The following is a 27004-nucleotide window of genomic DNA, read 5'->3' as shown; positions in this document are numbered from 1 at the left end:
TCTCCCCAATATTGAACTTACTGCCAAGATATCCTCTCGCGTTTTTGCCAAGATTAAAAAAATTATTCCATAATCCCGTGTGAAAAAAACTTGAATCTACTTAAAACTTGTAAATCATATCATAGGTTCGAATAAAAACGCGAACCTAGAAATGTTTAAAACTTAATTTTAGAAATGCCGCATGATAAGTATAAAATGTTGTGGTGGACGCCGATGGCGCATTTGCTCGTACGAAACCCTCACTTTCAAAGCGTTGCATTCGAAGGGTTGACCCGACTCGATACTTAACTGTCCATATCCACAATTTAAACCTCAGTAGTTTCTATTAGGTGAATGTTTCGCTCTGAAAATGTTGACTCGGCTTTATTCTGGGATACGCCTGGAAACTTACATGATGGAAGCGCTTGTTTTAAAACAGGTAATGATTACGTTGCATTATTATGGCCACTTTTATTCGGTCACTCACTTTAACTTTTGGAACGCCGTAAATACCGAAAACGCTCTATTGAAAACACACTATGTTGCCTTATTAACTCTAAAAATATGTCGTTTAGGTACATCGTTGATGGAGTAAGCAAAAAAAAAAGAACCCCTTCGCGCCATGCCAACGTACACTGCAAAGCAGTCGCCAGATGGCGCTAACCCTCATTCGTTGCATCATTTTTCGATAATAACCTGGATTGGTTCAAAAAGGTAAAATAATAATAAGCCCATGTTTGGTGGGTGGTCTTCGTCGGTTTGAATCTGCTCCTGGGGGGGTGTGCTCGAAATCTTGCGGAATAATTCCGCTCGGTCTTCATTCCGCACTGTTGATTCCGACAGGTTAGCAACGCGACCGGAATTTGGTGTGCTTGAAAATTTTTATTCCGGCGACGAAATGAGCCTTCGCGATGAAATGAGATTCCGTTGAATGGATATGGCAACACTGCACATAATGCGCATTCATCACGTCTTATTTTTCTAACTGCCTTAAATAACTAGTGTAAACAAATTCAGTTGCATTTGTCACGGATATTATTATTGGCATTTGTACTTGGTGAGAGTCGCAGGTGTTGAAGAAGTAAGTTTTTACGAAGGGGAAGTGCGAGGTTGGTGTGAATTTAAGCTTCATTCGTATAAATAAACTAGTTTGCCATAGAGAAAACCTTTCTTCAAAATACTGTGGCATGTTTTTAGCCATCATTTAAGTACAATTCTGGCAAGTCGATTGCCTGTAATTGCATTGTCCAGTATGTTTTGAATATTAATCAAATAACTATGAAGTGACTACAGTTCTTTGCTCAATGATTACACTACGTTACGAGAAATTTATGACATGCGACTAGCTTTCCATAAAAGTTTGGAGAAATGTGATACTGTAACTTTCTAATTCCTCGTTTTAAGTATCAGTTGGTGAGTTTATATAGTAGTAGATATAAGGAAGATTTCAGGAATATTGTCTGGTTATAAGAGTCTCCTGGTGAAGATTAACCTTAAGATAGATTAATAGTTGCGAGTTATTTTGTTCATTAATCGCTTCCGATTGACAGTATCTTAAGATCATGATAGCGTGGACATCAATTGATTTAGCGTACCTGGTTAAAGGAATGCTCGCCACTAAATACGTCAAAGATTTATTGCGTGTGGAGGCATAAAATACTTCTAAATATTATGTATCATTAAATAAATTGTGCATAATAATGAAATAAATTTGATTAAATAAGTGCATGGTAACATTTGATTCAAACTGTTCTTCAGATTTACTGGTAAGCTTCTCTCTCCTTCGCCTCGGATGTAGATCTTTCAATAGCTTACACATTTTATTGATAAAATTTCAACTAATATCATCTTCCTATGTGTAGGTGAAATACTTACAAAAATCATGAAATTGACTACGGAGCAGAAGAGAATACTCCTAGAATTTGTGGAAGGTACACCTATCAGCGATTGTAAATAAGAAAAAAATGTTAAATTTTCCCCTAATATTTAATATGATTGTAGGAAATGATGCTATAGCAAAGAATAGACTGAACATTAAATTCACCGCGGAAGACTCCAAAGCTATGTGGATGGACATAACCGAAAAGCTAAATGCATGTAATGGACCAAAAAAAAATTGGAAAGGTTGGAGGAAAGTAAGGAAATACTACATACATAACATTTCTAATTTCGGGAATGAGAATAGATTGTTGGTACTTAAAATTCATTGGTAAATTATTGAGAAGTATTGTGTTAAGCTGTAGATTAGATATATGTAATATGACAAGGATATAAATGGAAAGAAAAACAGTGTTTTCAGCATGGAAAAATCTTTATAACCATTTCATAATGTTCACAGAGCTGGTCGGATATAAAAACATTTACTAAAGCAAAGGCAGCTGCCTATATGAAAGAGGGTAGGAAGTCTGGGATAGGGAGCCCCAAGGAACCAGAGCCGAATTCTTTCCATAAAAGAGTAATAGCCCTAATTGGACATAATGCCATTAGCGGCCACAGTGATATTCAGGAATCACCCATAATAGGAGCTTATGAGGTAAAAATGATGGTGAATCAATAATTATTGCTCATTAAAATTTTTTAAAAAATGTAACATCAATAATTTACCTTAATTTCATTAAGTCACAGGAAACTCCAATGCAGGTGTCAATAACCACAGACTCCCAAACGAATGTGCAAATGCCCAACAATCCAGGATCATCCAATACTATTGCAGAACCTTACTTACAACCATTGCCATCCACTTCCTTTACCCAACATAGAAAACACCCATTGCCACCCACATCTGCCAGCCATTCGCACTCACAGCCAACACCCCCTTCCTCTCTCATGCAATCCTCTTTTGAGTCTGAATTTCGCATTTCTGCCTCTATCCCAAACTTGCAGCCAATACCATGCACCTCTACCACCAACTTTCATGCACACACTATGCCATCCTCCTCTGTCATAGAAAACAAGGCTTGTTCCATACCCTCTCTGCAACCAATTTTACAGCCAGCTCCCACAACTGTAAACCCAACCGGCCAACAGATGACCTCTGATACCCAAAATGTCAATAGAGGTACCATATCCCACACATCCACTAGAAAAAGTAAGTACTGAGCTAATTACCTAATGCAAATACACCGCCATTAACATGATAAGTAGGTAAAAACTTTCTTACTGAATCAACTTACTTACTTTAGTCAACTGAATCGCATAGCGTTACTTATTAAAGTATGTGCATAAAAAAATTTAAGTCATGAATGGGTTCATATCATAAAGTAATTTGATTTTAAACACCAGTTGATAGAAATACCTTGCAAGATTTTGAAAAAGTTTTTCTTTTGTGCAGAAACTGGACAAACTTCACAAGAAATGAGAGTAAAAGAAAGGGATGAGTCATTTTTGGAAATGCAGCAAAAGGTGCTAAAATTAAAGGAAAAAAAAATAATGATATTGGAAAGAAACCTGGAGGCAAAGGAGGCTATGAGGAAGGAGATGATGAAGATAGAGAAGGAAAAATTGAAAATTAAGAAAAGAAAACTCAATGAATTAATTTTAATCCGGAAATGCCTCCAGAAAAATAATAGAACATAAGAGAAACATATTTTATCAATTCTTTTAAATAGTCAATTAAACAGTCTTTATTTAAAATGAAATAAAGTATTTATTTTTAAGGTGGTTATTCAGTCCACTCAACAGGAAATATAAAAGTTTAGCAATGGCTGCAGACTTAAAAGTTATTTGGTGCTAATATTCTTTCAGATTAATTCATTAAGAGATATAGGGACCGCCAATAACTAATGCATTTAAATACCCTTTTATGCTGCTGAATTAATGCCATAAATTCTATAACACATCAAATACATACCAATAACTAGTAATTTTTTGTGAAATAATAAACAAACATTTTTTAGAACTGTTTATTCAAAATTCTGAAACTTCAAAAAACTTCATCCTGAAAAACTGAAAAACTTCATCCATGTTTTATACACATTTGCAATGGCATAAGATTTCCATTTTTAATTTTAGTTGATAAGGCAACTTAAGAGGTAAGTTTAGCAATACATGCCATTACAATTTCCACCAACTTAATTATTGCTCTGCACAAGCCAACTCATGAGGAATCATCAATAAATCAAGGAAACGACTTGCCCCAAAAACTTCAATATTCTATAAAACCAACGTGCTTCATTTTTCTAATGGTCTTGCCTTCTGATCACCATGTCACATTTTTGATAGAATGAGCCAACTAAGTACAAAAAAGTATGCCAAAAGAAGGTTTTGGCAAAAATTTTCTGACTATGAATCTAGATACTAGCAGACATAAAACACCTTTGAATGATATTTCATTGGCTGTTAAGTTCATAAGTATCTGTGAATGAGTAACATCCAAATTCATTCTATTTTGCAAACAAAATTATCTCAGTTTTCAATGAAACAGCTTTTTATAGCCCAGGGTTGGTTCTGATGTCAGAGCAAGTCCAATTCATTTTATTGTCAACTTAATGTGGAATGAATGCTGTCTCATTAGAGTCACCTGTTAAGAAGTTTTCTAACATATGAGGCTTTCCGAGTGCAGGTAGCTACACTTGGTTATGAGACTAGGACTAAACCTTTACACTTACAAGGCCCTAAAGTATTATTAGAATCATTATAAAACATTATCTGCCATGACAATAAATTACTCACTATGTGCTAAAATAAATGGCAGTTGGAATGACTTGGAGGGGAGGTAGCTTCAGCTTAGTCATATGAGTTCTTCATGACCTTGAATCAATTTGCCAAGCATAATTATATAGTTTCTGCCACATGCAGACACTTACATCTACAAACTACCCCACAAGCATAAGTAGGAGTGTGTTAGGACACCAACCACCACAAAAAGAAAATGGAGTACAAAATAAAAAAGAAGAAATAAGGGGTTAAGGGGTATACGAGTTTCTACCTAGCGTTTATTAAAGTCCTTTATTTTTTGGGGGAAAACGAATTCCAATACCTATCCGTTTGGCAAGATATCTTACTTAATTTATCGATTCTGTTGGAGCCAGACATATAATGTGGTTATCATATGATGTCTTTCATATCAATATGATCATCATCATCAGTCAACAATCCTAAGATTGGTTTGACGCAGCTCTCCACTCCCCTCTCCTATCTGCTAGCCTTTTCATAGCGACGTAATTTTTCTCTTTTACATCCTTTATAACTTGTCCCATGTAAGTCATTTGTGGCCGTCCCTTTCCTTTCTTCCCTTCCACCTGTCCTTCTACGACTGTTTTCATGAGGCCATCATGTCTCACAATGTGGCCAACTAAGTTGTCCCGTCTTTTCCTTAGGGTTTTAAGGATACTCCTCTTTTCTCCTACTCTTCTTAGCACTTCCTCATTGCTTACTCGGTCAATCCATTTTATCTTCATCATTCTTCGGTAGCACCACATTTCGAATGCTTCCAATCTTGACTTCTCTGCTGCTGTCAACATCCAAGCCTCGCTTCCATAGAGAAACATGCTCCATATGTAACATCTGATGAATTGTTTCCTTACTTCTATGCTAGTATTCTCAGCATATCAATATGAAAGATAATTAATCTTAATTGCTCCAGCAACGTAAGACTAGCGTGTACCCTAGGAGGCTCTAACGGCTCCCACCATAAGTCATTTAAAAATTGTTTAACTCTGTCAGGGAGCCACCTCACACTATGAGAATTTTTCTTTAAGAATGTCAGATAGTACCCAAGCACTACCTACAAGGCTATCAAGCTAAGGAAAGAATGTCCTCAGGAAAAGTGGAAGCCGTAAAAATCAACTATAAAACGTATGTGACAGCCAGGAAAACAAACTGAGGAACTCCAGTCATAAACAAGGAGAAATCTTAACAAAATGAAAAACTATAACAATATTTAAACCATACAAAACTCAAAATTAAATAATTCATGTCATCATTAACCTTAAATAATTAGGAAAAATGAGTGGCAATGACTCTATTCCTAACCACCCTCCCTTCACGTTGATCACCTTCAATATTTGGTTGAGGACCTTCTTCAACATCTATTTCTTCTTCTACTTCTTCCTCAAGTTGCACATTTCTATCCAAACACATATTGTGCAGGACAGCGCATGCATTTATAATTCTACTTGCCTTGTTGGGCATGTAGTGAAGAACACGGTGTTTCAATAAGCACCTCCAACGACTTTTAAGAAGTCCAATGCATCGTTCAACAGTATTTCTAGCTCTCCTCAGGGCTCTGTTGTATCTATCCTCAGGGGAATTCGGCATCACCATCCCTAAGACAGGCGTAAGTAGCCAAGGCTCAAGCCTATATCCACTATCACCTGAATAAATGAAGTATGTGGTTACTAGATTTTACGCTCTTATATCTGAAAAATATGAATATTTCTCAAAGAAACTCAAACTATCATATTTATAAATTAATCATCCTTTAAATTGTAGAATATCAAGCTGCAGAAATCTTATCATCTACAATGGTAGTTAAAGTAAAAAAGTATATTCTGTCAATGCATTCCCTACAAAAGGTGTTATAAATGTAAATAGGAGCTCAATATATTCAATTAACATGATGAGACATCACTTGCAAACATATTTTGAAGGATTGCAGAGCTACTTATAGAAATTGAAGCAGTTTAATTAGCACACTTGCTGCTGTTCTAACACATGTAGGCAGAATTAATTATGTCTGACTGTGCATTAATACCAGCAAAAACTCATGCTGGCCTATTCTCAACTTTACCTATTCTCAAATCTGACATAAATTAAGCCTGCAACATGGTGATATTTTGAATTGGATGTGTGACAAGGACATAAATGATATTATATGCACAAATATACTGATTTCTCAATGATAATAATACACAAGCATCTACAATATGATTGTACCTCAGCATGGTGAATGAAGTTCTTAGTAATGTTATTGATAGCACAATTTATCAAGTGATAAATAGCGAAAGACCATTAGTTAGATTAATTAGACCATTTAAAAGGGTGATTTGAAGGAGGACCTACAATGGCAATATGGGTACCATCAATTACTCCAATAGTGCCTGGGAAACCATATTTCTCAAAGAATCTGAAGAAAACACAATATTAAAAAACTAATGCGTTGAGCAAAAGACAATGTAAACATCACTAAGTCGACATTGATGACCTCAAATCTGCTAGTTCAAACTACCCTTAAATATTTATCATTCTCGATAGTAAAATTATATAAGAATAATATATTATGTCAAAAATATTAGGTTATGGAACCATTACCGAGTAGCCAGACCTTTGACCTCTGCTGGACATCCACCATGGCCTGCCTCAAGGCAGAATTTCCAAATATATATGCATCATTGGTGGCACCCGGGTACTTGGAATTAATATTTAATATGCGTAGGTCTGCATCACATACCTCATGAAAGAATTTGATAGTGCAGTAAATTTTATAATAGATTTCTAATTACAAGCTTGCAATAATTACGAGATGCTTCTGAATTACTTAAAGGAAACTAACTTAATGCCGAAAATTAGAAGTTTTTCACCTAGGAGGTGAATCACACTATATAGTATGGTAAAACTGCCAAACCACACAGGAGTTTAGTTTCAAATCCTTATAATAATTTATAATAATTCAGCAAATTTATCAAATGGTAAGCCTCCAAGATAAATAGTATGACTACTTTATATTATTTGCTTCTATTATAGGTTTTTATATTATTTGCTTCTATTATAGGTTTTTATATTATTGGCACATGCACAAGGTAATATTATGCAAGCAATTACCAACTGCACATTCACCGAGTGGTATCTTTTATAGTTATAGTAGTCCCTTTCTCTGTAAATAGGGTGATTTGAAGGAGGACCTACAATGGCAATATGGGTACCATCAATTACTCCAATAGTGCCTGGGAAACCATATTTCTCAAAGAATCTGAAGAAAACACAATATTAAAAAATTAATAAGTTGAGCAAAAGACAATGTATAAATCACTAAGTCGACATTGATGACCTAAAATCTGGTAGTTCAAACTACCCTTAAATACTTATCAATCTCAGTAGTAAAATTTCCGAATCATCATACACATTAACAAATACCTCTGTCTTAAGGAAGCTATTGAGTTTGGTGACAGGTCAAAGGTCACCCAGCGGGGAAGAAGATGGTCATTTATTAAATTCGTCACCTCCTCTATACTTCTGCTGACGGAACTACGGTTCATTGAAGTAAAACAATCTTCTGCAATGTTAGACTGGTATGGTCCACCTGCGAAAAATCTTAATGCTGCTAACACCTGAAAATAAATGACTCTCCAGATTTAATGAAAGGAATAAACCACGCCACTAATCACTCTATAATTACAGTCAACTAGTCAAGCGAAGTTAAAATAAATCTCATTCCCTCATTTTTCCGTGCGTAAAATACATGTTCACTAAAATGAATTTATGGACACACTCGAAATGAATACCATCCACAGAAAATGTACGAAATACTCATCAATTTCCATTGACATTCGATAAATTAAAGATTTCTTATAACATCGCTTGTGTGTAAAAAGTTTGATAGAATTCATATTAAATAAATGGGTCAGTCACAAGATTTTGCACATCATGATATGCAAATAACTGCAAAAATAGTACTTCCCCAGATGCGAATTCATTCAGCAACCGAATTAATAAATCTGCACATATACACAGCTGCAGTGAATTAATTGAAAGTTTCTAGATTTCACAGCTCTACTTCAATTTCATTCTCAAAGAGAGGTACATCTTCAGCTATATCACTTCACGCAGCAGGCCGTATTTACCAACTAGACAAACATTTCTAAACAAAAGGTTCACTGATATGCGCGTATCGCGGTGAGAATTTTATTTTGGCAGCATTTTCAAGCACTCAAAAAAGAAGATTTTCATTTCTGTTCACTTTCTATACGCCACACTTGCCTTATGAAGCTTTTAACTTAACTTTAAATTGCCAAACTTCTAGTCATATGTTTTTCCCATCTAATATAGCCATTCAGATAGCTTTTGCAAACAGTATAAGCTATCTCACAGCGCTAAAAAGGGTGTCTCTCTCTCATTGATATATCTTCACTTAAAATCTTACAAAATTACTCACAGATATTATGAAAAAGTGAGTAAAAAAGCCAACTTACCTTTGTTTGCATCGTAAGGGCCGATTTTCGTGGCACTTGAGGCGAGTATCCCTCAAGTTCTTCAATTAAATTTCTCGCTAAATTTTTGGTTAGGCGATATAAACTTTTAAATTCATTATCGCTCAACAAAAATGGATCTTCTCGTCTCCTATATCTTCTTTGCCGCCCTTCATTCAAAAGATCTTCTTCATCAAAATTTCGAAGCCTCGCAAAATTAAGCATAGCGTTCGCCATCTTATTTATCTTGTTGCTAATCGGAATACCCATTCCGGACTGTCTATCCCGGGTGAAATAATTCCGCCCGTGGATACCGGGTGGAATTATTCCGATAAGTTCAAGCACACCAAAATTCCGATTCCGTCGAAATCAGACGGAATTGTACCACGTGACCCCTTGGTTACTGGGTGGAATTATTCCGCAAGATTTCGAGCACACCCCCCCTGGTATTCCTAAGCTCGTTGAGTTTCGTTGCCTTGGGTAGCATCGTTGTAAACAACGTTTGGATTGTGCACTCGTGGCGGGTTTTTGTGGATTGGCCGGTTGATTGAATTCTGCGAGACCATTTTCCGACACATCAGGGTTTACAAGTTAAGAGGTTACTTCCGCATCAGAAGTGGGTAATCTTCGGTTCTATTCTAATTGGTTAGATTCCATCACTGGTTTTATACTTCATCGCTTAAATTTACGATCAAATTTTATTTCATGGCTGAATCGACCCTTTATTCCCGTGTTTAATATTATATTGTTACCGTAATGGAAAGTCTATGCAATGTTAAATAGAAGTCAGCATTTGTTTAAGATCCGATCTTTCTATTATCTGTGAAATTGTTCGTCGTCGTCTCTTGCCTATTTATTTTGAATATACTGTTTGCAAATTTTGTTGTTTTTCCTGAGTTAGGGCTGCTGTTGTTGATCACTGTTTTTTGATCGTGAGTTGGACGCGGGACGTTTGAGTATGAGCTCAAATAAATCGATTTTAATTCATAATAAATAATTATTACCGCAATCAGTCAGAGGACTTAATACAAATAGCATTTACGACTTTTTATGTTGATAATTAAAATGCAAACTCCATTTTTCAGCCATTTTGTTTTGATTCTGTTCATCATACCACGTTTCGTGAACATCGGAGTAGCTATTTTCGAGGAATCGCTGATCGGCCTGACTGGGCTAGTGGATGTTCCTAACCGGCCAGCAACATTGTTTGCTGAACATGTTTCGTGATGAGCATCTGGGAACTTAAACTAAGTAAGAGTGACAGTGGGAATCTAAGTCACTTGGTTTTTTCTAGTCGGTTCCTCTCTTTCGTCTAACTCCTCGTTACGTAAGGGCTTCCTGCCTTGCAATGCAGCCCTAATCGAATTATTTTATGTACCAGTGGTGTCTACCCCTATGCATGAGTCTTCGCCCGTATGTGCGTAGATGAGTATGTATGTATGTATATCGTGTGTTGGGTGTATATCGTGTGTGGTGATGACATGAATTGCTGCTTTGTCTTCGTTAGTGTCGTTGAGTGAGTCACCATTCTACCAACTGACCCACACCAGTAGACACGACGCCGCCGTTCTTAATGGAGCGAATAAGGCGCGATCTGGTGGGTGGATTCCGAACCCCAAGCTGCCCCGCCTACGCGAACTGCGACCCAACCCAAGCAAACGGTTTCTCAGAATCCGGATCTCAAGAGTGCAACGATGACCACGATACGTTCATATGGTTTCTATCGACCGGATAGCGAGCCTGGAAACCTCGTTGTCCGGAATGACCCACGACCCCGACATGAACAGTTCTACTCCGACGTAATACCCTGCGAGACACCTAAAGGGTGTTTGGCAGGGGGTGATCAATCACCAACATGCAAGAGGATTCCCACATGCACACCACACGGACATTAAAATTATGACGCATACTAACATGTCACACTATCACATTCATTCAGAGGCATCAACTACACATGAAGGAAATCTACCAATGAATCTAGAACATGCAAAACATGCTATTAGAAATAATAAGAAAATTCAGAAACATGCATTGAGGTATACGTAACGTAGTAATCTGCGATAGAAGTCTATTTGCGAGTTTTAACGCTGCCGTTATAATCTATAATCTCTCATTGATCGTGGAAAAAAAGACTTTCTGAATTTGTCTGTTCTACTGTCTATCTCTCTTATTATTTATCTCATTATTTATATGATCTGATCTACAGTAGTATGTTGGCGTTCGTAATATATGGCTAACTTCGTCAGAAAATACACTGCTATTGAATTTATTTAAAAGTTTTATTCTATTTTCCAGTCTACGGAATGAGAGAGATTCTCAATCGAGTTTACCCAAGAGGTCAATTTCACTAACAAGACTATCGTAACGGCTTTTCACCTTACCTTCTTTGCACGCGTTCTAACTCTGTTATTCAGCCTTTTTCATGAGGGTCCCCAACTCTGGCAGCGTATTCTAAATGGGGTCTAACGAGGCAGAAGTAGTTAATTTCTCTCACTTTGTCGTCGCACTTTCCTAATATTCTTTTAACAAAACCCATTTTACGATTACCTAGGTTGACCTGTTACTTCCCGAATATGTTTGTTCCACGATAGGTCATTCTCATAGCTCCTAGATATTTCACGGATTCCTCAGTCTCTAATTGGGTACCCTGAATGAAATAGCTCTGTTGTGGGGAGTTATTTTTTCCAGAAATTCATTTTGCATTTTTATCCTGACTAATTTGCAAATTTAATTCTACTACGCTTGGATAGCAGCAAGGTCGTTCGTTAGTTCATCCCTATCTTTACTGTAACAGATATCCGTGTAAACTACAGCGTTCAAAACAGTTCCGTTTCGAAAGGTCCCTGGTCCTTTACAATTAATTAAAACTATTAAAGCTGAAAACCAACCGGCAGCTTCGTTCTTTCGTTCGTTTCTTCGTTCTTTAAAACTGAACAAGTTTCCATAAAATGTTGCACATGATTAGGGAAGGTGTGAGCTGACGTCGATTGTCTCGATTCCACGCCACCACGGGGGTGCTTTCCAATAAAAAAGGTACTTTCCAACAGAAAGGTGCTTTCCCAACCATATGCCGTTACTCCATTCCCATTCTATCATTCCTTTTGAAACGGTTCTCTTTGCTTTTGTAAGCGGCATTATTTTTTATACTTACGGCATACTTTTTGATATTAGGCGTAGTGTTTTTAGTTATTTGTAAACAAAACCGTTTGAAAGCGTGGCTTTTTCCATAAAAATGCTGAGTTTATATAGACTTGAAAAACTGGAAAACTGTTTATTATTTATAATAAAAACTTCAATGTACACGTTTAATCTATTTTTTTTAATAAAAAAGAAATGTCCGCCCCTAAGAAGAGTGAATGGGCACTATGTCTTCTGACTCACTCCCTGACCGTGTCAATACAGAATTTCATGCGAATTGGTTTAGTCTCAAATAATTCAGAAGCAATTCGGACTGTAATAGTCACTTAAAACTCAAAATATCATTTCATGGAAAGGAATCGATGGAAGGGAAAGGAAAAATAGGAGAGATGACTACATCTCTCCAATTCAGCCATTCTCCCTTCAGCTTAGAATATGTCAGCCTCAATGGCCTCCCTGACAGTTGCCCACCTTATTCTCCCTTCAGCTTAGAATATGTCAGCCTCAATGGCCTCCCTGACAGTTGCCCACCTTATTCTCCCTTCAGCTTAGAATATGTCAGCCTCAATGGCCTCCCTGACAGTTGCCCACCTTATTCTCCCTTCAGCTTAGAATATGTCAGCCTCAATGGCCTCCCTGACAGTTGCCCACCTTATTCTCCCTTCAGCTTAGAATATGTCAGCCTCAATGGCCTCCCTGACAGTTGCCCACCTTATTCTCCCTTCAGCTTAGAATATGTCAGCCTCAATGGCCTCCCTGACAGTTGCCCACCTTCTTTTCAAGAGTTGGTGGCGTAATTAGGGTTCCGGTCCATTGCGTCGTAAGTGAAGATGAACCACTCGTAAATGAGGTGAGGATTTGATCGAGAGTGGAAACAACAACGAAATAAAGAGAGGCCAGCTGGGATGGGGTGGCATGAGTTTGTGACGTCATCAACTGATCTGCGAAAGGGTTTATACAATTGATTTTTCGTCATGAATGTCTTGAGGCGAGAGACAGATTGGAAAACAGAATAATGCTAACTTGTCTATTTATTGATTGACTACATCACATTCGTCAATGGTAGGAAATTGGTTAATTGACACCTATAATAGCAGGTAGCAGGTTCAATGTCCTCTGGGTGTGTATGTGGCGGGTCGTTGAGTGGGAGAGGTCCATGAGAGAGAGAGAGGCGCAAGATGATGACCGTGATGAACGAACGGTCTTTCCCCCACTTATGTCACTTATCCACTTGGAAAGCCCTCGCCGCACACCAGTTTGCGTGGTCGCGTGGGACGCCACTAGCACTATCACTACTGATCCATAAAATAGCGTCGCTGGGGCGTGGTAGCCGATCGCTCGTAATGGCTCTAACCTTGTCCCATTTTCTATTTCCCTTCTCTATCTATCTTTAGCACACTTCTCTTTCTATGGCTTACTAACACGCGTACGGCGCGATCCGATCGCTGCATTCCTACGCGTAATCATAGCAGTCGGATTACGCGATTCGCTTAATTTCCATGGTGAGACACGTGTCGACATCTACATGCCTCCTAAGGAGTCTGGCGAGGGTTGATCAATCATCACCACAATTCACCAGACGCAATGCGTGTAGCAAATGACGCAGCCAATTACAGTAAACAGAATTCAACGTAAACCCATTCCATCTATTATTATCTGCTGTAACTGAACACCACCACGTAACTGCTGCGGAACACAGAGGCCAGGGAAAAGACAGCGCAAGGGGAAATGCCTCGACTCTGCAAATGGATAGAAACACGATGGGATCCACCGATCGGGACCGAGTCCTCTTTTCATCTTGATCACAACTTCTTATAGTATGTTCTCCTTCTTCTTCCCATCTTTATTCATTCATTTCCACACACATTCATTACATACATTCCCTCCTTCCTCTCTCTCTTGCTATCTCCTATTGACATGCCAATTCATGTGCATCCAATTGGCTTGTGTTGGGGCAACAGAAAAAGGAAAGCTAGTTCCACCTAGCACTCCTTACAATCCCTTATTGTTCGGGGGAAGAAGAAGCAATTCCCACATCTATCCGTTCGGAAAAAATATCTCTCTCAATTCATACTTTCTGCCGAAACTGTCACGATTGAGGAGTCATAATATGATGCTCTTTTAGTCGCTCTGTAAGATATCAATTCTTCATTGCTAGATTAAAGCAATCTAGTCCTACTTAGTGCGCAGGCGGTAACAGTGTAACACTTTCTGTACCTCCGTATTAGGCTTTGGCGAATCGCGCTGCTATCCTGGTGTTTTATTAAGTTCAAGGACTTTGTCTTTCTGCGCTGGATCCCATGTGCTCGCTGCATAGTCAAGGTGTTGCAAAATAGAGCCCCTCATTTATACTTTTCCATCCGGGAACTTTCACATTTCACGCTAGACGAACCCCAGCCTCTTCAGGGCTCTGCATCAAACACTCGTAGCGTGCGTTCCCCACGATAGGTTCAAAGTTATTTTCTCTGCATTCGCCATAGTTTTCATTTGTAGATAGATACTCCTTCCCGTATGTAAAGCAACGCATTCGTGTCAAGCGCACTGAGAAAGGATATTTCTGAAAAACAACTTTAGGGATTGTTTTCAACCCCAGTAATGTTAACTTCAATGAGAAACGAATTGAATTCCGTGCACACCTTTGCTATTTTTTACACAATCCACTTACTCTCGATATTGTACTGCCTGAGGTGCATATTTTTGGAAAGGAAAAGGACTGATGTAATTAATTCTTTTGTTGATTTTTTCACATTTACATCTGCAAAATACCCTGTAAAGCATCATATTCCTTATCTACATCCACAAAATACCCTGAAATGGCCACCCACAAAATACCCTGAAATACCCACATGCACACCGCACGAACCAAAAAACGTCAAAGCATGCTAACAAATTATAGGTACTACTATATGCTGTTCGAAATAATGAAAAAATTCAGAAAAAAGCATTCTTATCATCGCATTGATTTTTATTTCCGGATTTTTCCTCTCATTTCCGTATTTTGTCCGCGTTATTTTTCATTCCGAGGGCTCTTCTTCCACGATTCACGGATAGAAAAAAACAAAATACAAATGCGAAGCGCGTGAAAAAAATGACAATGGCACTGCGAGATCCAAATTTTCACGTTAATTCAAAATCGGCCAAACCGCTTTCCGCTAATTTCACTTTAGGTGGTAATATCCGCGCTAATATTTTTCTGTGAACTCGGCCTTTGGCGTACGGGTACTGGAATATCACACTAAGTGGAATCTCCGTCATGATAATTAATTGCCTTTGTATTCTGTGAATGCATTTCTTTCGGGATCCTTTCGGGATTCGGGATCGCATCCGTTGGTTTGCGCTGGGAGCACGAGCGTGTATCGGTTGGGCATTTCGAGTGTCGCCCACGCGCCGCGGCAGTCGTTGACGGCGTAGGTCGACCTCTCGATAGGAACTCAAATCGATCCTTATTTGCACTCTGCTGCGACTCAATGTCTGCGTTCGTGCGTGCTTGCGTGCGTGTGAGTGAAATATGGGTTCTATTGAAGTGGGCCACCCCAAAAATAAAACACGCGAATATTCGTTCGAAACGGCGAAGTGTTGTCGAAAACTCTCTCGGGCACTCAGCCGGGTTGGAGTGCGTCCAACGTGAGTGTGTGCATGTGTTCGGATGGGGTCACTGAGCCCCGAAATTCCAACAATTCATCTACGCCCACGTATTACCCTGCGAGTCACCTACAGAGGAGTTTGGCAGCGGGTGAATCATTACCGACGCGCAACAGAGGATTACAATTTAATTCCACAAACATGCACTACACCTCGCGACATTCTAAATCTGTCTGTTCCACCGTTTATCTCTCTCTTATTTTACTTTTATGATCTAATCTACCGCAGTATGTTGGCGTCTGTAAGATATGGTTTATTTCTTCGGAAAATAAACTGCCCTTGAACTTACAAAATTGGTTTAGCTAAGTTATCAATCTACATTCTGACAGAGATTCCCATTCGATTATTTTCCAAGAGGTCATTGCCCTAGCAATACTATCGTAACGAGTTTCACGTGCCTCGCAGCTCTTCTCTGAAAGCGTTCTAGCTCTCTTATTAAGCCTTTTTCATGAAGATCCCAAACACTGGCCGCGTATTCTGAATATGGTATAACGAGGGACATGTAGCTAATTTAACTCACTTTGTCGTCGCCTTTTCCGAGTATTCTTTTTACAAAACCCATTTACGATTAGCTTTACCTGTTATTTTCCGAGTATGTTTATTTCACGATAGATCATTATCGAGTCGAACTCCTTGATATTTTACGAAGTCGACAGTCTGTAATTGGTCTTAATCTTTAGGTAACCTGATTGAAATAGCCCAATGGTTGGGAGGTTTGGGAGTTATTTTTTCCAGAACTTAATAATATCTACGCATTTTTCAAATTTAATTCTAACTGCCATGCTTGGATGGCAGTAAAGTCGTTCGTTAGTTCATCCCTATGTTTACTGGAACGAATTCCCCTGTAAACTACAGCGTCGTCTGCAAATAATCGTAACTTACTGTGTACTACTTCGCCAATGTCGTTTATATAAAGAAGGAATAGGAGTGGGCCTATGACACTACCCTGAGGAACGCCAGAAGTGACTCTTACTTCGTTGGAGACTGCACCGTCTAATACTACTCTTTGCACGCGGTCGCTCAAAAGGTCTCTTATCTATAAAATGACGTCATCTAGGTCATTAGATTTCAGTTTTATTAATAACTTTCCATGGGGCACCTTATCAAATGCACTTTTGAAATCGAGAAAAATCGCGTCCACTGGAATGTTGTCCTCTCCAGAGATGAAAGTATAGTGGGAGAAAAGCGCTAACTGGGTTTCGCACGATCTACTTTTCCTGAATCTGTGTTGAGTTTTCATTAAGAGGTTCTCGGTTCATCGTTTTGTTTCACCGCGGGTGCACTGGCGAGGGGGAGTTACCGCTTATTACTACGCAGCTGTTATGGGCGTGCCTCTTTCTCTGTCGTCTATATCCGCGTGCTTCGTCAATAAGGCCATTCTCCCGCTCTCATCGCCGTCCGCGTTGTCAGTCACGCGTGTTGTTCACTCCCATTCACACTCATCCCTCACGTTTTGACTGCAATAGGACGAGCGCCAGGGAAGCGTCTCTTGAAAACGGACACGGCTGTCTCTCTCTCTGACAAGGGCCTCCGCTTTGTCGTCGTCGTTTGTTTCTCATTGTTTAAAGAAGTTGAAGTGCGAATGGTCGAGTGGGGCGCCGCATACGCCCTCACCAACCCTACATGCGAATGGGTTTACGGAAGTCGAATTAAAAAAAAAAATAACCTACCTACTGCCTATTTTTCCTTGAACTGATCGTGTGCCTGAACGTGCAAAATCGAGTGGGTAAAAAACAGGCAGAAGCCTGTTTCCTCTGGGTGAGTCGGTGGCAACGCACATATATTAGGCGGCGTGCTGTCGTCGTCTGGCGATTGGGAAGAAAGCCGATCCTCGGTGATCTTATCTGCAGCCTCTCTGGACCACTCTCCGTCCTCACTCAAGATGAAGGGATTCAAGTGCTGGCGACCACTCGGAATGCCGTCCCATATTAATTGGGACTCTCTCTCTCTATGCAGACTTTTCCAAGTTCGCGTATGTTTAACAGTTCGAGAGCTCGCTTTATTGAACCTCGAATTCAGGACCTGCAGACAGAGATTAAAACTTTGTACATTCCGCGCAATTTTGTTCCTACTTTATGGAGAGATTTGCTTTAGACTCACTCTAGTTTACTTGTAGCGTATTATTAACCTAACGTTTACAGGCATTTTACATGAATATCCCGCCAATACGGATAAATTGCCTCCGTGTTCTAGTTTACTTGTAGTGTATTATTAACCTAACGTTTACAGGCATTTTACATGAATATCCCGCCAATACGGATAAATTGCCTCCGTGTTCTAGTTTACTTGTAGTGTATTATTAACCTAACGTTTACAGGCATTTTACATGAATATCCCGCCAATACGGATAAATTGCCTCCGTGCGTACTCACTAGGGTCGCTCACAAAAAAAATAAGTGACTTGTTGTGGATTCTACTTTGATGATTCCATTTGGAGCTTTTAATGGAAGTTTTGGTGTACACGTAAATGGAGTGGGAATGATTTGCAAATTTCCACTCGTATATCCTTTTCACTAGGTAATGCGAGAGCTCAGAATTGTTACAAATAAATAGTTTCGTGTGGAATTCACAAAGTTTCTATCTATTTCTTTAACCGTTTACGAAGTTCGTCCAACGCCACTGAAGCATCGGTCATGTAAACAATATATGCGTTGTTAGGGGAAAATATTGCTCCCAATTAGTCGGTGGAAAATGTAAACATTTGAGTGCGCAGTGAAACTTGGCAAACAGTGGGCTTTTAATTACCCGTCTTTCATTAACTTTCACCCGTACAAACGAATAACTTTGGGCACTCCCAAACCTATTTCCACTTTAAAATATAAATGCTTTTACTATCTACCATCATTGCTTCTTCAACGATTTGTAAACCCTGCTTTTTTATGTATCTACGTGACGGCGTCAGACGTGACGTCAGTGCCTCTCTGAAATCTCGACCACGGGAAGAACTTCAAAAGAAATGAAAAAGGGAGGACAGACATCTCGTCGGTCGTTTGCATAACGAAGGGCAAAGGGCGTAATTAGCCGCCGAAGGATCGCACACATCATTATTCTTCTTCCCCGGCCGATCGTAAATCGAGAAAAAGAAGAGAGGCGCTCGCCCGAAACCCCTCGTGGTCTGTAATCACCGCGTTTCAACTCGCGGAAGGTTTAGCCAAGAAACCAGTTTGTCTTGTTCCCAACCCGAGTTCTGACCGCATAGCCAGCCGTTTGATTTGTATCGCCAATTATCCTATCCTCCTATCTGTGCATATATTATTCATTTATTCATTCGCTGCTCTCAGCGCCTCGGGCTTTGATTTTCGCTCAACCGTCGGCTATTTATATTATGTACGAAGTCATAATTCCCTCGCGTTGTCGAAGGCCGCTACACATGTTGAGGAAGGTCACTGAACGAGGTGGCCTTGACCGCTCACGGCTTTCCCTTGCTAAGGTGGCTTCACACTTACCATCTTTGGACCAATGAGTCGTTTAACCAAGCACACAGAGCTCACTTGAGTCACGAAATGGCTGAAATGTCCAGTACAATTATAATCAGGAGAGAGAGGCACAGACTAACATTATTCCTTAAGGAGGCGTTAAGGGCTATCCCCTTGGATCGACCGCAGTGCACGAAAACCTCTGGATAAAACCACACATACAATCGTGCGAAAGATCCACAGAGAAAAAATCATTCGCCTTGACCGGGATTCGAACCCGGATCCCCCGATTTCCGGTCGAGTGCTTCAGCCAGTTAAGCTACCGAGGCGTCATTCTTCTCCGTGGATATTTTCGGACACTACCGGACAAGATGTTGCTGGACTGCTGAGCATATGATGCCACAAGCAGTCCAAATCGTGCGCACAGCGCCACAGCCGGAGAGCAGGCTCGGACATAGAACACAAAGAGGTGTTCGCTCTAGACTAGTTCAAAGTATACCGGGACTAGCCGCGGTGATAACTTTTACGGGAGTCACCAGCAATGCACAATCGTGCGAAAGATCCACAGAGAAAAAATCATTCGCCTTGACCGGGATTCGAACCCGGATCCCCCGATTTCCGGTCGAGTGCTTTCGAAAGCTTTCCATTTTGAAATAGGTTCTGAGGTTTCCGTGGTGTTAGGTGTAAGTTTCGTGGTTTTTTGAAGTAACAGTAGCAGGCTTGACTTGGGAACAACAACTTTGCTTTTTCCACATTCGAAATTTATTTTGTCCGACCATCACCATCGACTTCGTCGCCGCGTACTACCTTCGGACCTTGAAAATGTTTCGCTGAAACGAAACTGTGGTCGGAAAATATAAATAAAAAATGTGGGAAAAGCACTTTTTATTCCTTCAACTTCTAGTATGTATAACTTTGGAGAACTAGGCCAAAAAGTTTTAGCAGCGTAAGTAACGTTGTAAGAGGAGTTTTTTTTCATAGTATCGCTGGAAGGAAGGACATGCGCAACAAAACAGGCCTACCAATTTCAAACAGATGAGAATCGAAATGTGGACGTGCGAATCTCGGAGACTGCGACCACGTAAGATGCTTCGTAATGCGAGTGGATGCCGTAAGAGAAGAAGGGCGTTGGCGGTCTTGCGCGTAGGCGTGCCTCTTCTCCCCTTTGAATGGACGGAATACTGTTTATTAGCAGCGAGTCGAGAGGCGCCAGCCAATGACCTCTCTCTCTTTCTCTGTCTGCACTACGCGCGCTCTTTGCTTACTCCGTGACTCGGCCTCCCTGATGCGTACGCATAAATGTTGTAAGAGTCTTTTTGAGCTGCTCACCTTCATGGATCTTTTGGATGTTTCTTAACGTAGGGCATTAAAACATTTCTTATTTTTGACCGTTTAACATCTTTTATCGGAAACTTATTTTTTACATCAAATAGAACAATAAAGGACGAGTGCATAGTAACCTGTAAAACAAAGGAGTTTTAAAATATGCAGTTTGCAGATTAAACAAAATATACACTAAAATTAGCAAGAATTTTATTCTGTTTGATGTATGTATGATAAATTCCATTTTTTATTTTAAATCCATGAGTACTCGTTGTCTAGATGAATCTATTGATCAAATTACGTATTCTTGACAAAAATAAATATTCACCATTATGGAGCACACAATTCAATTAAAAGGGTGAAACTATTTTGAATACTTTTAACCTTGCTGCAAAATTTGTGCAAAAATGTTGTCGCAGCGAAAATCTCTCAAAGTACTCTAACATTCAATGCGAAGCCAATGAATTAACTCTGGATTTGCTGCTGATTGTTTTATCATAATCGCTTGGAGAGAAGTGTACGATGAATGAGTGACGCAAAAAGAGAGGAATTCAAATCGAGCTCGTGGTTGAGACGCGGGTTGAAGTCAGGAGATTAATGATGTAGATACCACCTCTCCAAAGGAAGTGACGAGACTCAATGACAGCAAACCAATAAAAAACAAGACAGGCTAGCGGAGCGAATACGAAAGCAAGTACTAATCCCATTCCACTACAAAAAGCCACCCTCATTGCAAGAGACTGTAACTAAAGGCAGGTCATTTTAAAGAAAAACTGCAAAAAATATCACATGAATATGGTGAAGAATTATTTGCTTTTCGACTCGAGAGCGTTTGCAAAAAATGCTATGCCTACCGGGCGTCACCTATCTTTCCTCTGAAGAACTAACAGCCAACTGCGGCAAAAAATATAGAAATAGGTATTTATTTGAGTTGTTCCTTAGCTTCCTCGATGTATTTCTCTGATCTCATTTCTCCATTCCATCATTCTATTAAAGCTATTTTTTCTTCCGAGGTGTTTTCTGCCATGATTCACATTCAGAGAAAAAAACACAGAAGATAAGCGAATGAAACAAGTGACTGCGATTATTTGCGTTCCAAAACTTTCACTCTAATACAAATTTGAAATAACTTAACGCTAATTTCTCCGTTAATTTACCGCTATGCTTGGCACTAATGCTTGCTATGATCCTCACGCTTAAATGCACCCTTCGGTCAAATTTGCAATCGCATTATGGTGTGTGCTTGTTATTTGAAAACCGTTAAACTCTATGAAAGGTAATATGTGAGCGATTGAAAAATTATTGCTGTGTAATTATTCACCTTTGAGAAAAAGTGTTTGGATCCCATGATAACTCAACAGATCTCAATTATTAGAATTAATGGAGGTAATCAATCATTCTTTTTTCAGGGGTAGCTGCAAAATGCCGCACAATCCATTCAGAAAATGATTTGAGTTGTTTCTTGGCTTCCTTCTTGGCCTTGGCTCTCTCCCTCCTTTCACGGAGACGTCGTCTCCTTTCCATCATTAGGAACCTTCGTTTTCATTTCGAGATGTCAAGTGAAAGGTTTCAACATTTTCAGTCTTGCGTTAGTTTATAAAAATTCTCGAGGTAATCGTTTGAATATTTTATTTTTGATATTGGTTTTCATTGTGATAAGGTTTTAGTTCTCTACTTCACTGGCATATAGACCTGATGCTGATCCACGAATAGCATTTGCGACACATATCTAAACTGTGATTATTTTCGCGTGTGCTGCCGCGAGGAATGAACTTCCAATACTAAGCGTTTCGTTGCACTTGCTGGGAACTTCGTCAGGAGACTGACTGAGATTTATCCGTTGTTATGCCGACAGGCCAATCCATAAAAAAAACGGTTGCCATTCCAACCATTGTTGTCTTGGATTTGAAAATTAATGAGCTACAAAACCCGATGAGTAACAATCAGTGCATGTAATAGCCGAGGAAGGATGAAGGCCAGAATGAGGCAGGGGAAAAGGTTGACATTTAAAAACTCTGACTCATCTCCAATAAAAGAAATAAAAAAATAAATCTTAATTTACATTATCGCTAATTTTTAACCGCTGCTGGGCAGCCATTGTCACGAAGTTGTGCGATGTGACGATGGCTCTTGAACGAAAGAAACTTGCACTGCTGACTCAGTGCTTCGTAGTTAGCCTCTTGCTTAGGCTTTGAACGCGAGCTTAATTAGACCATTACACATGCATTTGAGATCCCCGCGGTGTCTAATAACAGGTAGCCGCAAATGTTAATATTATAACAGTCAGGAGAAGGAGGAGGTTCAGAGGCGTGGCTGATAGCACTAAAATTGCATTCGTCATAATATGTTCTCTATTTTTGCCTCGACAGCAAGGATAAACTCCACCGCTTCGAGCGTGGTTCTAAGCGCGCACTTTGATTAATCAGAAGTCCAGTCTCCCTTCTGCCCTTTCAAACGGAGAAGGCCAGCCATGAGACGCAGTGATGAAGCTTGCCGGTGAAACGCTGTTTGACATTACGAGTGTAGGGCCCACCCGAAGAAGACGACAACTCAGATTAATGACTCCGCCGAGAATGCGTATGTGTGTTGGGCTTTACTGTCGTGCTGTACGTGGGAATAACTGGTGAATGTCAATGGATATCATAATCAATAGGAGAGGCACCCAATGACATTCCAAATCCATTCGAAATGCGAAGTAGTCTCGTAGGATTAAATTGTCCATTTTCTTCAGCATCTGTGGCCATGAGTCTCCGCCCAACTCACGTGAGTCTCAATACACTTCCCTTTGTCCCGTTTCCTTTCCACCCTTTTGTGTCAATGAAGACACCTTTTTACCACAAACTTTGCACGATATACTAACCTATGAATTGATATTTGCCGATGACGCCGTGAAAACTGCAGCGAAAAATCTTGAAATATCCGTAAGCATGTTTTAAATTCGACCAAAATGGACTAAAGTTTGTATCTATTACGCGATTTATTCTTCGTCGATGGCTAAAATTTATCAATGTGTGTTGTGACATTGGGGGAATTGTTAATTTTGCCCTGACCGATACCCTATGAAAATTTTACGAAGATAATTTCATATTTATATGTTAAATGGAGAGCGAAAGAGACCGCGGCAATCGTCCAGGGGTGAAGTCCGTATTCTTAACAATGTGTTGTACTGAAAGGCAGAAAACTGAAAGAAAGGTGAATGCGGCTCCCGAAACTATTTTTATCGGATAATAATACTTTTAAGGGAGGACAATCTATTGGGCTAAGTAATAGCACCAGACCCACTAATTCCGAGATCAACCAATCGCTGAGAGCCATTTGTCCTCTATGTTTTGCTTTAAAACCTTCCGCTACGCTGAATTCATTGCTGTGAATAAGTGTTCAATCATTATGGAGAATACATGAGGTAACGCATGCTCTGAGTTTTGGCGATGACGATTTCTTTTCGTCAGTGGTGCTGTAGGTGCATGCACCACACCGGAAATTATGATGGAGGCACGTGTACAAAGGAACTAGTGAAATCGTGAAAAGAAGCTTCTGTGAGTAAAGTATTCCATATAATTCTGTCGAGTGTAAGAGTTCGATGTTAACTCCCACGACAAAAATATCTATCCGCAAATCGTAGATGAGTTGAAGATATTATTATCATAATTACGTGTGTGTTTGTACTTACATATCCTCATTTATATGATTGGAGTTCGCGATATTTCGGATTTTTTCAATCGCAATTTTTAAATAGAACATACCGCCATGGGAAGCCGTGATGATATTTTGGCACATATATAGCGTGAATGAAGTAGAAACACATTTGCAAAGGAAATTGATAAGCACGTTGACTAACTCTCGAGAGGAAATGACCTTTGGATCGCTTTGAAGGTGGGGCTCGAGTGGGCCAACTGTAAAGGCGAAAGGTCAGTGGACGAATCGGAAAACGGTGACCTTTGAAGAGGCGGAGCACGTGTGGCTAATCGCACGGGGTAATGGGCCCAGTCAAGAGGGAGTGAGTGGGGTAAGTGCGCAAGGTGGCTGCGCAGTAGTCAAAAACCGGGAGCAGCATTGAAAAAAAACACGCAACTACAATTATATTCTGTCAAATGAAAATGTTAGCAAAGTATGTCACTATAAATAGATACTCTTCAAATCAGAATCTTAACGCAAGCGTGCAGGGGTTGCTGCGCGGTCGTGTTTAGAATTGCTGGGAGAAAAAGCTTGGACAAAAATGAAAGAGCAACTATATCATCGTGAACAGCCCACACTAGAACAGGGGGTCTGACCGGGGCTGCCCCCATTAATCTCAAGTTTTTACGTCGTGTCGGAGATAATAAGCAAAAAGCGAAGAGTGTTCGCAGTACTAGGGACGTAATCATTCTCAATCAATGCGTACATATAATAAATAATCCTAAAAATATTACCACTACTTTTTCATGCACACTGTTGCCAAATGGGGAGCATAGTATCTTATTGGTTTGAGTACGTGGCTTAGGGTCCTGGGTTCAAATCCCAGGCGAAGCCATTGGTACACCCTTATTAAAAAATCATCCAAGTTGGAAGTCAGGGAAAAGAACCGACTCCTCCTTAACCTAAATTGTGTGTGTTAAATTCGCACGGCTGGGGGTTAGTTACGGGTGAGCTCACCGCTCCAAATGAACCTTCGGTTTGAATGGCAACCTGAGTGAGCGAATATTGTCTTCTTTTCTAAACCATTGATTGATTCTTTTCTTGAACCATTGATGAAACAGTTGATACGCTCAAGTACATACTTCTTCTCGGGTTATCCACGGTTTCAAATGGCCGGCATCTCCATACTCGCCTCGGACATCGAAACGGCGCCACGCATTATAATTTTACTCGGTAGATAATCAGAGAAGAATTCCTTCAACTGCTTCGATGCGTTATCTACGGAAAATCGTAGAAATTTCCTTCCTCATAGGAAATTCTTTTCTTTCTGAAGAAACATTAAACCATGGTTTCGCTAGTAGTTGGACCTAGGGGCGCAGCAGGGGAATTAAGGCTGGGGGGATTTAAGTGCAACTATTACCGGGGTGTTTGGGGGTATAAAAAACCCACCAGGGTAAGCGGTAGGCGCGAGATTAATGAATTGCGGAATTTTAAGATAAATGGTTCAAAATGGTGAGTTTTACGGCTTTCTGGAGGATATTTTATTAATCCTTACACTATTCTTTTAGTAATATCAGTTCAATTAAGTAAAATGGATTAAACTTAGAAATTTCTCTGAGCTCTGGGGACCCGTGACGACGGTGCTGGGATTCCTCGTCCCTTCCATTCCACTCGTAAACACTCGTTGGAGGCCTCCTTGTCTTCGGGCTCCTATCCCACCCTCCTTGCCCTCCCCCTTCCGTGGTGCAGGAGTGAAAAGCGAGAGCTTACAAATCCTGTGCCCCCCATGAGTGTAACTCCGCGAGCCCGCCGCGCCGTGGAGTCTCGTCACCACTGCTTCGCTGGGTAGGCCTAGGAGCGCAGTTAGCCCAAATCCATGGGAGTGCTCAAGAGAAGAATCAGTGGACAGAAGGTGCTATGCGTAAAGAGAGATGGATCACGGTAGATTCGGCAACGCTGCAATTCATAAGAGGGCCAATGGGAAAGTGGATACATTTAAGAGGACTTATCAGAGAGAGAGAGAGAGAGAGAGAGAGAGAGAGAGAGAGAGAGAGAGAGAGAGAGAGAGTGAGCAGTAGCACGCGAACATTTTGATTTTATTTTCAATTCGTCAGCAGATTCTCAAACAGTGGAGTTGATCTTCATCGTCTTTGATTATCCCTCCTTCATCGGAGGCTTAAATTTGGCCACAGTCCTCATTTTTATATTACAATTGGATTGGAAAATTACAATGACCGGAGAGGACATCTTATATAGACTCGAGATCTATCCATGTGTTTGATGGGCTGGTGATGGTGATTATCATCATCAGAAATTTCAATCCGTGAACGAGCTAAACGCCTAGGGTTATATCGGCTTCGTCGGCATAGTTTGTGTGAACCTGATCATCATAATCCTTCAGTCTTCGTGTCCTTCTGCTTGTTCTTCAATGGAATTCTCGATCATTACTTCGTCGACAATGTTTTCATTATGAAATAACTTTGCCACACTTCAAACTGCTCACATTTATAGCGATACGGTGTCTCAGTCTATTGATTCAACCTACGCCCTCTTCTCAATTATTTTCTACATGCAAAACTAAATAAAAACACTGATTGACTAACTCAAAGACACAAAAGGTGATCGGCTAGTTTATATATACATATCCATATAAATAGATTGGTACATTTATACTATGGATTTATTTCATTGGACAGATTTCCCTGGCATCTTGGGATTGTATTTATGCCCCTCCTTAGCTCTCCTCGTCCTCCTTCTCAAAGGTGC

At 40.0% G+C, this 27004-nt stretch overlaps 2 protein-coding genes and 1 long non-coding RNA gene across 5 annotated transcripts in view; 2 read left to right on the top strand and 1 right to left on the bottom strand.

Moving 5' to 3' along the window:
- The window catches only part of LOC124155352 (tubulointerstitial nephritis antigen-like), a 146003-nt gene that overhangs the window by 6885 nt on the left and 112114 nt on the right, over positions 1–27004 (top strand). The gene's annotated exons all lie outside the window — the stretch shown is intronic.
- Positions 758–4395, top strand: LOC124155353. Of its 3 annotated transcripts, none has more exons than XM_046529096.1 (6): positions 758–1060; positions 1842–1910; positions 1981–2114; positions 2318–2512; positions 2599–3067; positions 3311–4395. In XM_046529096.1, the coding sequence occupies exons 2-6, from the start codon at positions 1862–1864 to the stop codon at positions 3553–3555; spliced, it is 1092 nt and encodes a 363-aa protein (XP_046385052.1). In that variant the 5' UTR covers positions 758–1060; positions 1842–1861; the 3' UTR covers positions 3556–4395. The 3 variants fall into 3 exon arrangements, with proteins under 3 accessions (XP_046385052.1, XP_046385051.1, XP_046385053.1); XM_046529095.1 differs by having other exon boundaries at positions 758–1088; XM_046529097.1 differs by having other exon boundaries at positions 759–1088; positions 2605–3067.
- On the bottom strand, positions 4167–8816 carry LOC124155355. Its single transcript, XR_006864177.1, has 2 exons — positions 8053–8816; positions 4167–7888 (listed from the first exon to the last, which is right to left on the bottom strand). It is a non-coding gene; the product is annotated as an uncharacterized LOC124155355 (long non-coding RNA).

Source organism: Ischnura elegans, chromosome 3 (genome assembly GCF_921293095.1).
Source record: "Ischnura elegans chromosome 3, ioIscEleg1.1, whole genome shotgun sequence".
Lineage (NCBI taxonomy): Eukaryota > Metazoa > Arthropoda > Insecta > Odonata > Coenagrionidae > Ischnura > Ischnura elegans.
This window is presented reverse-complemented; position numbering and strand designations above follow the sequence as displayed.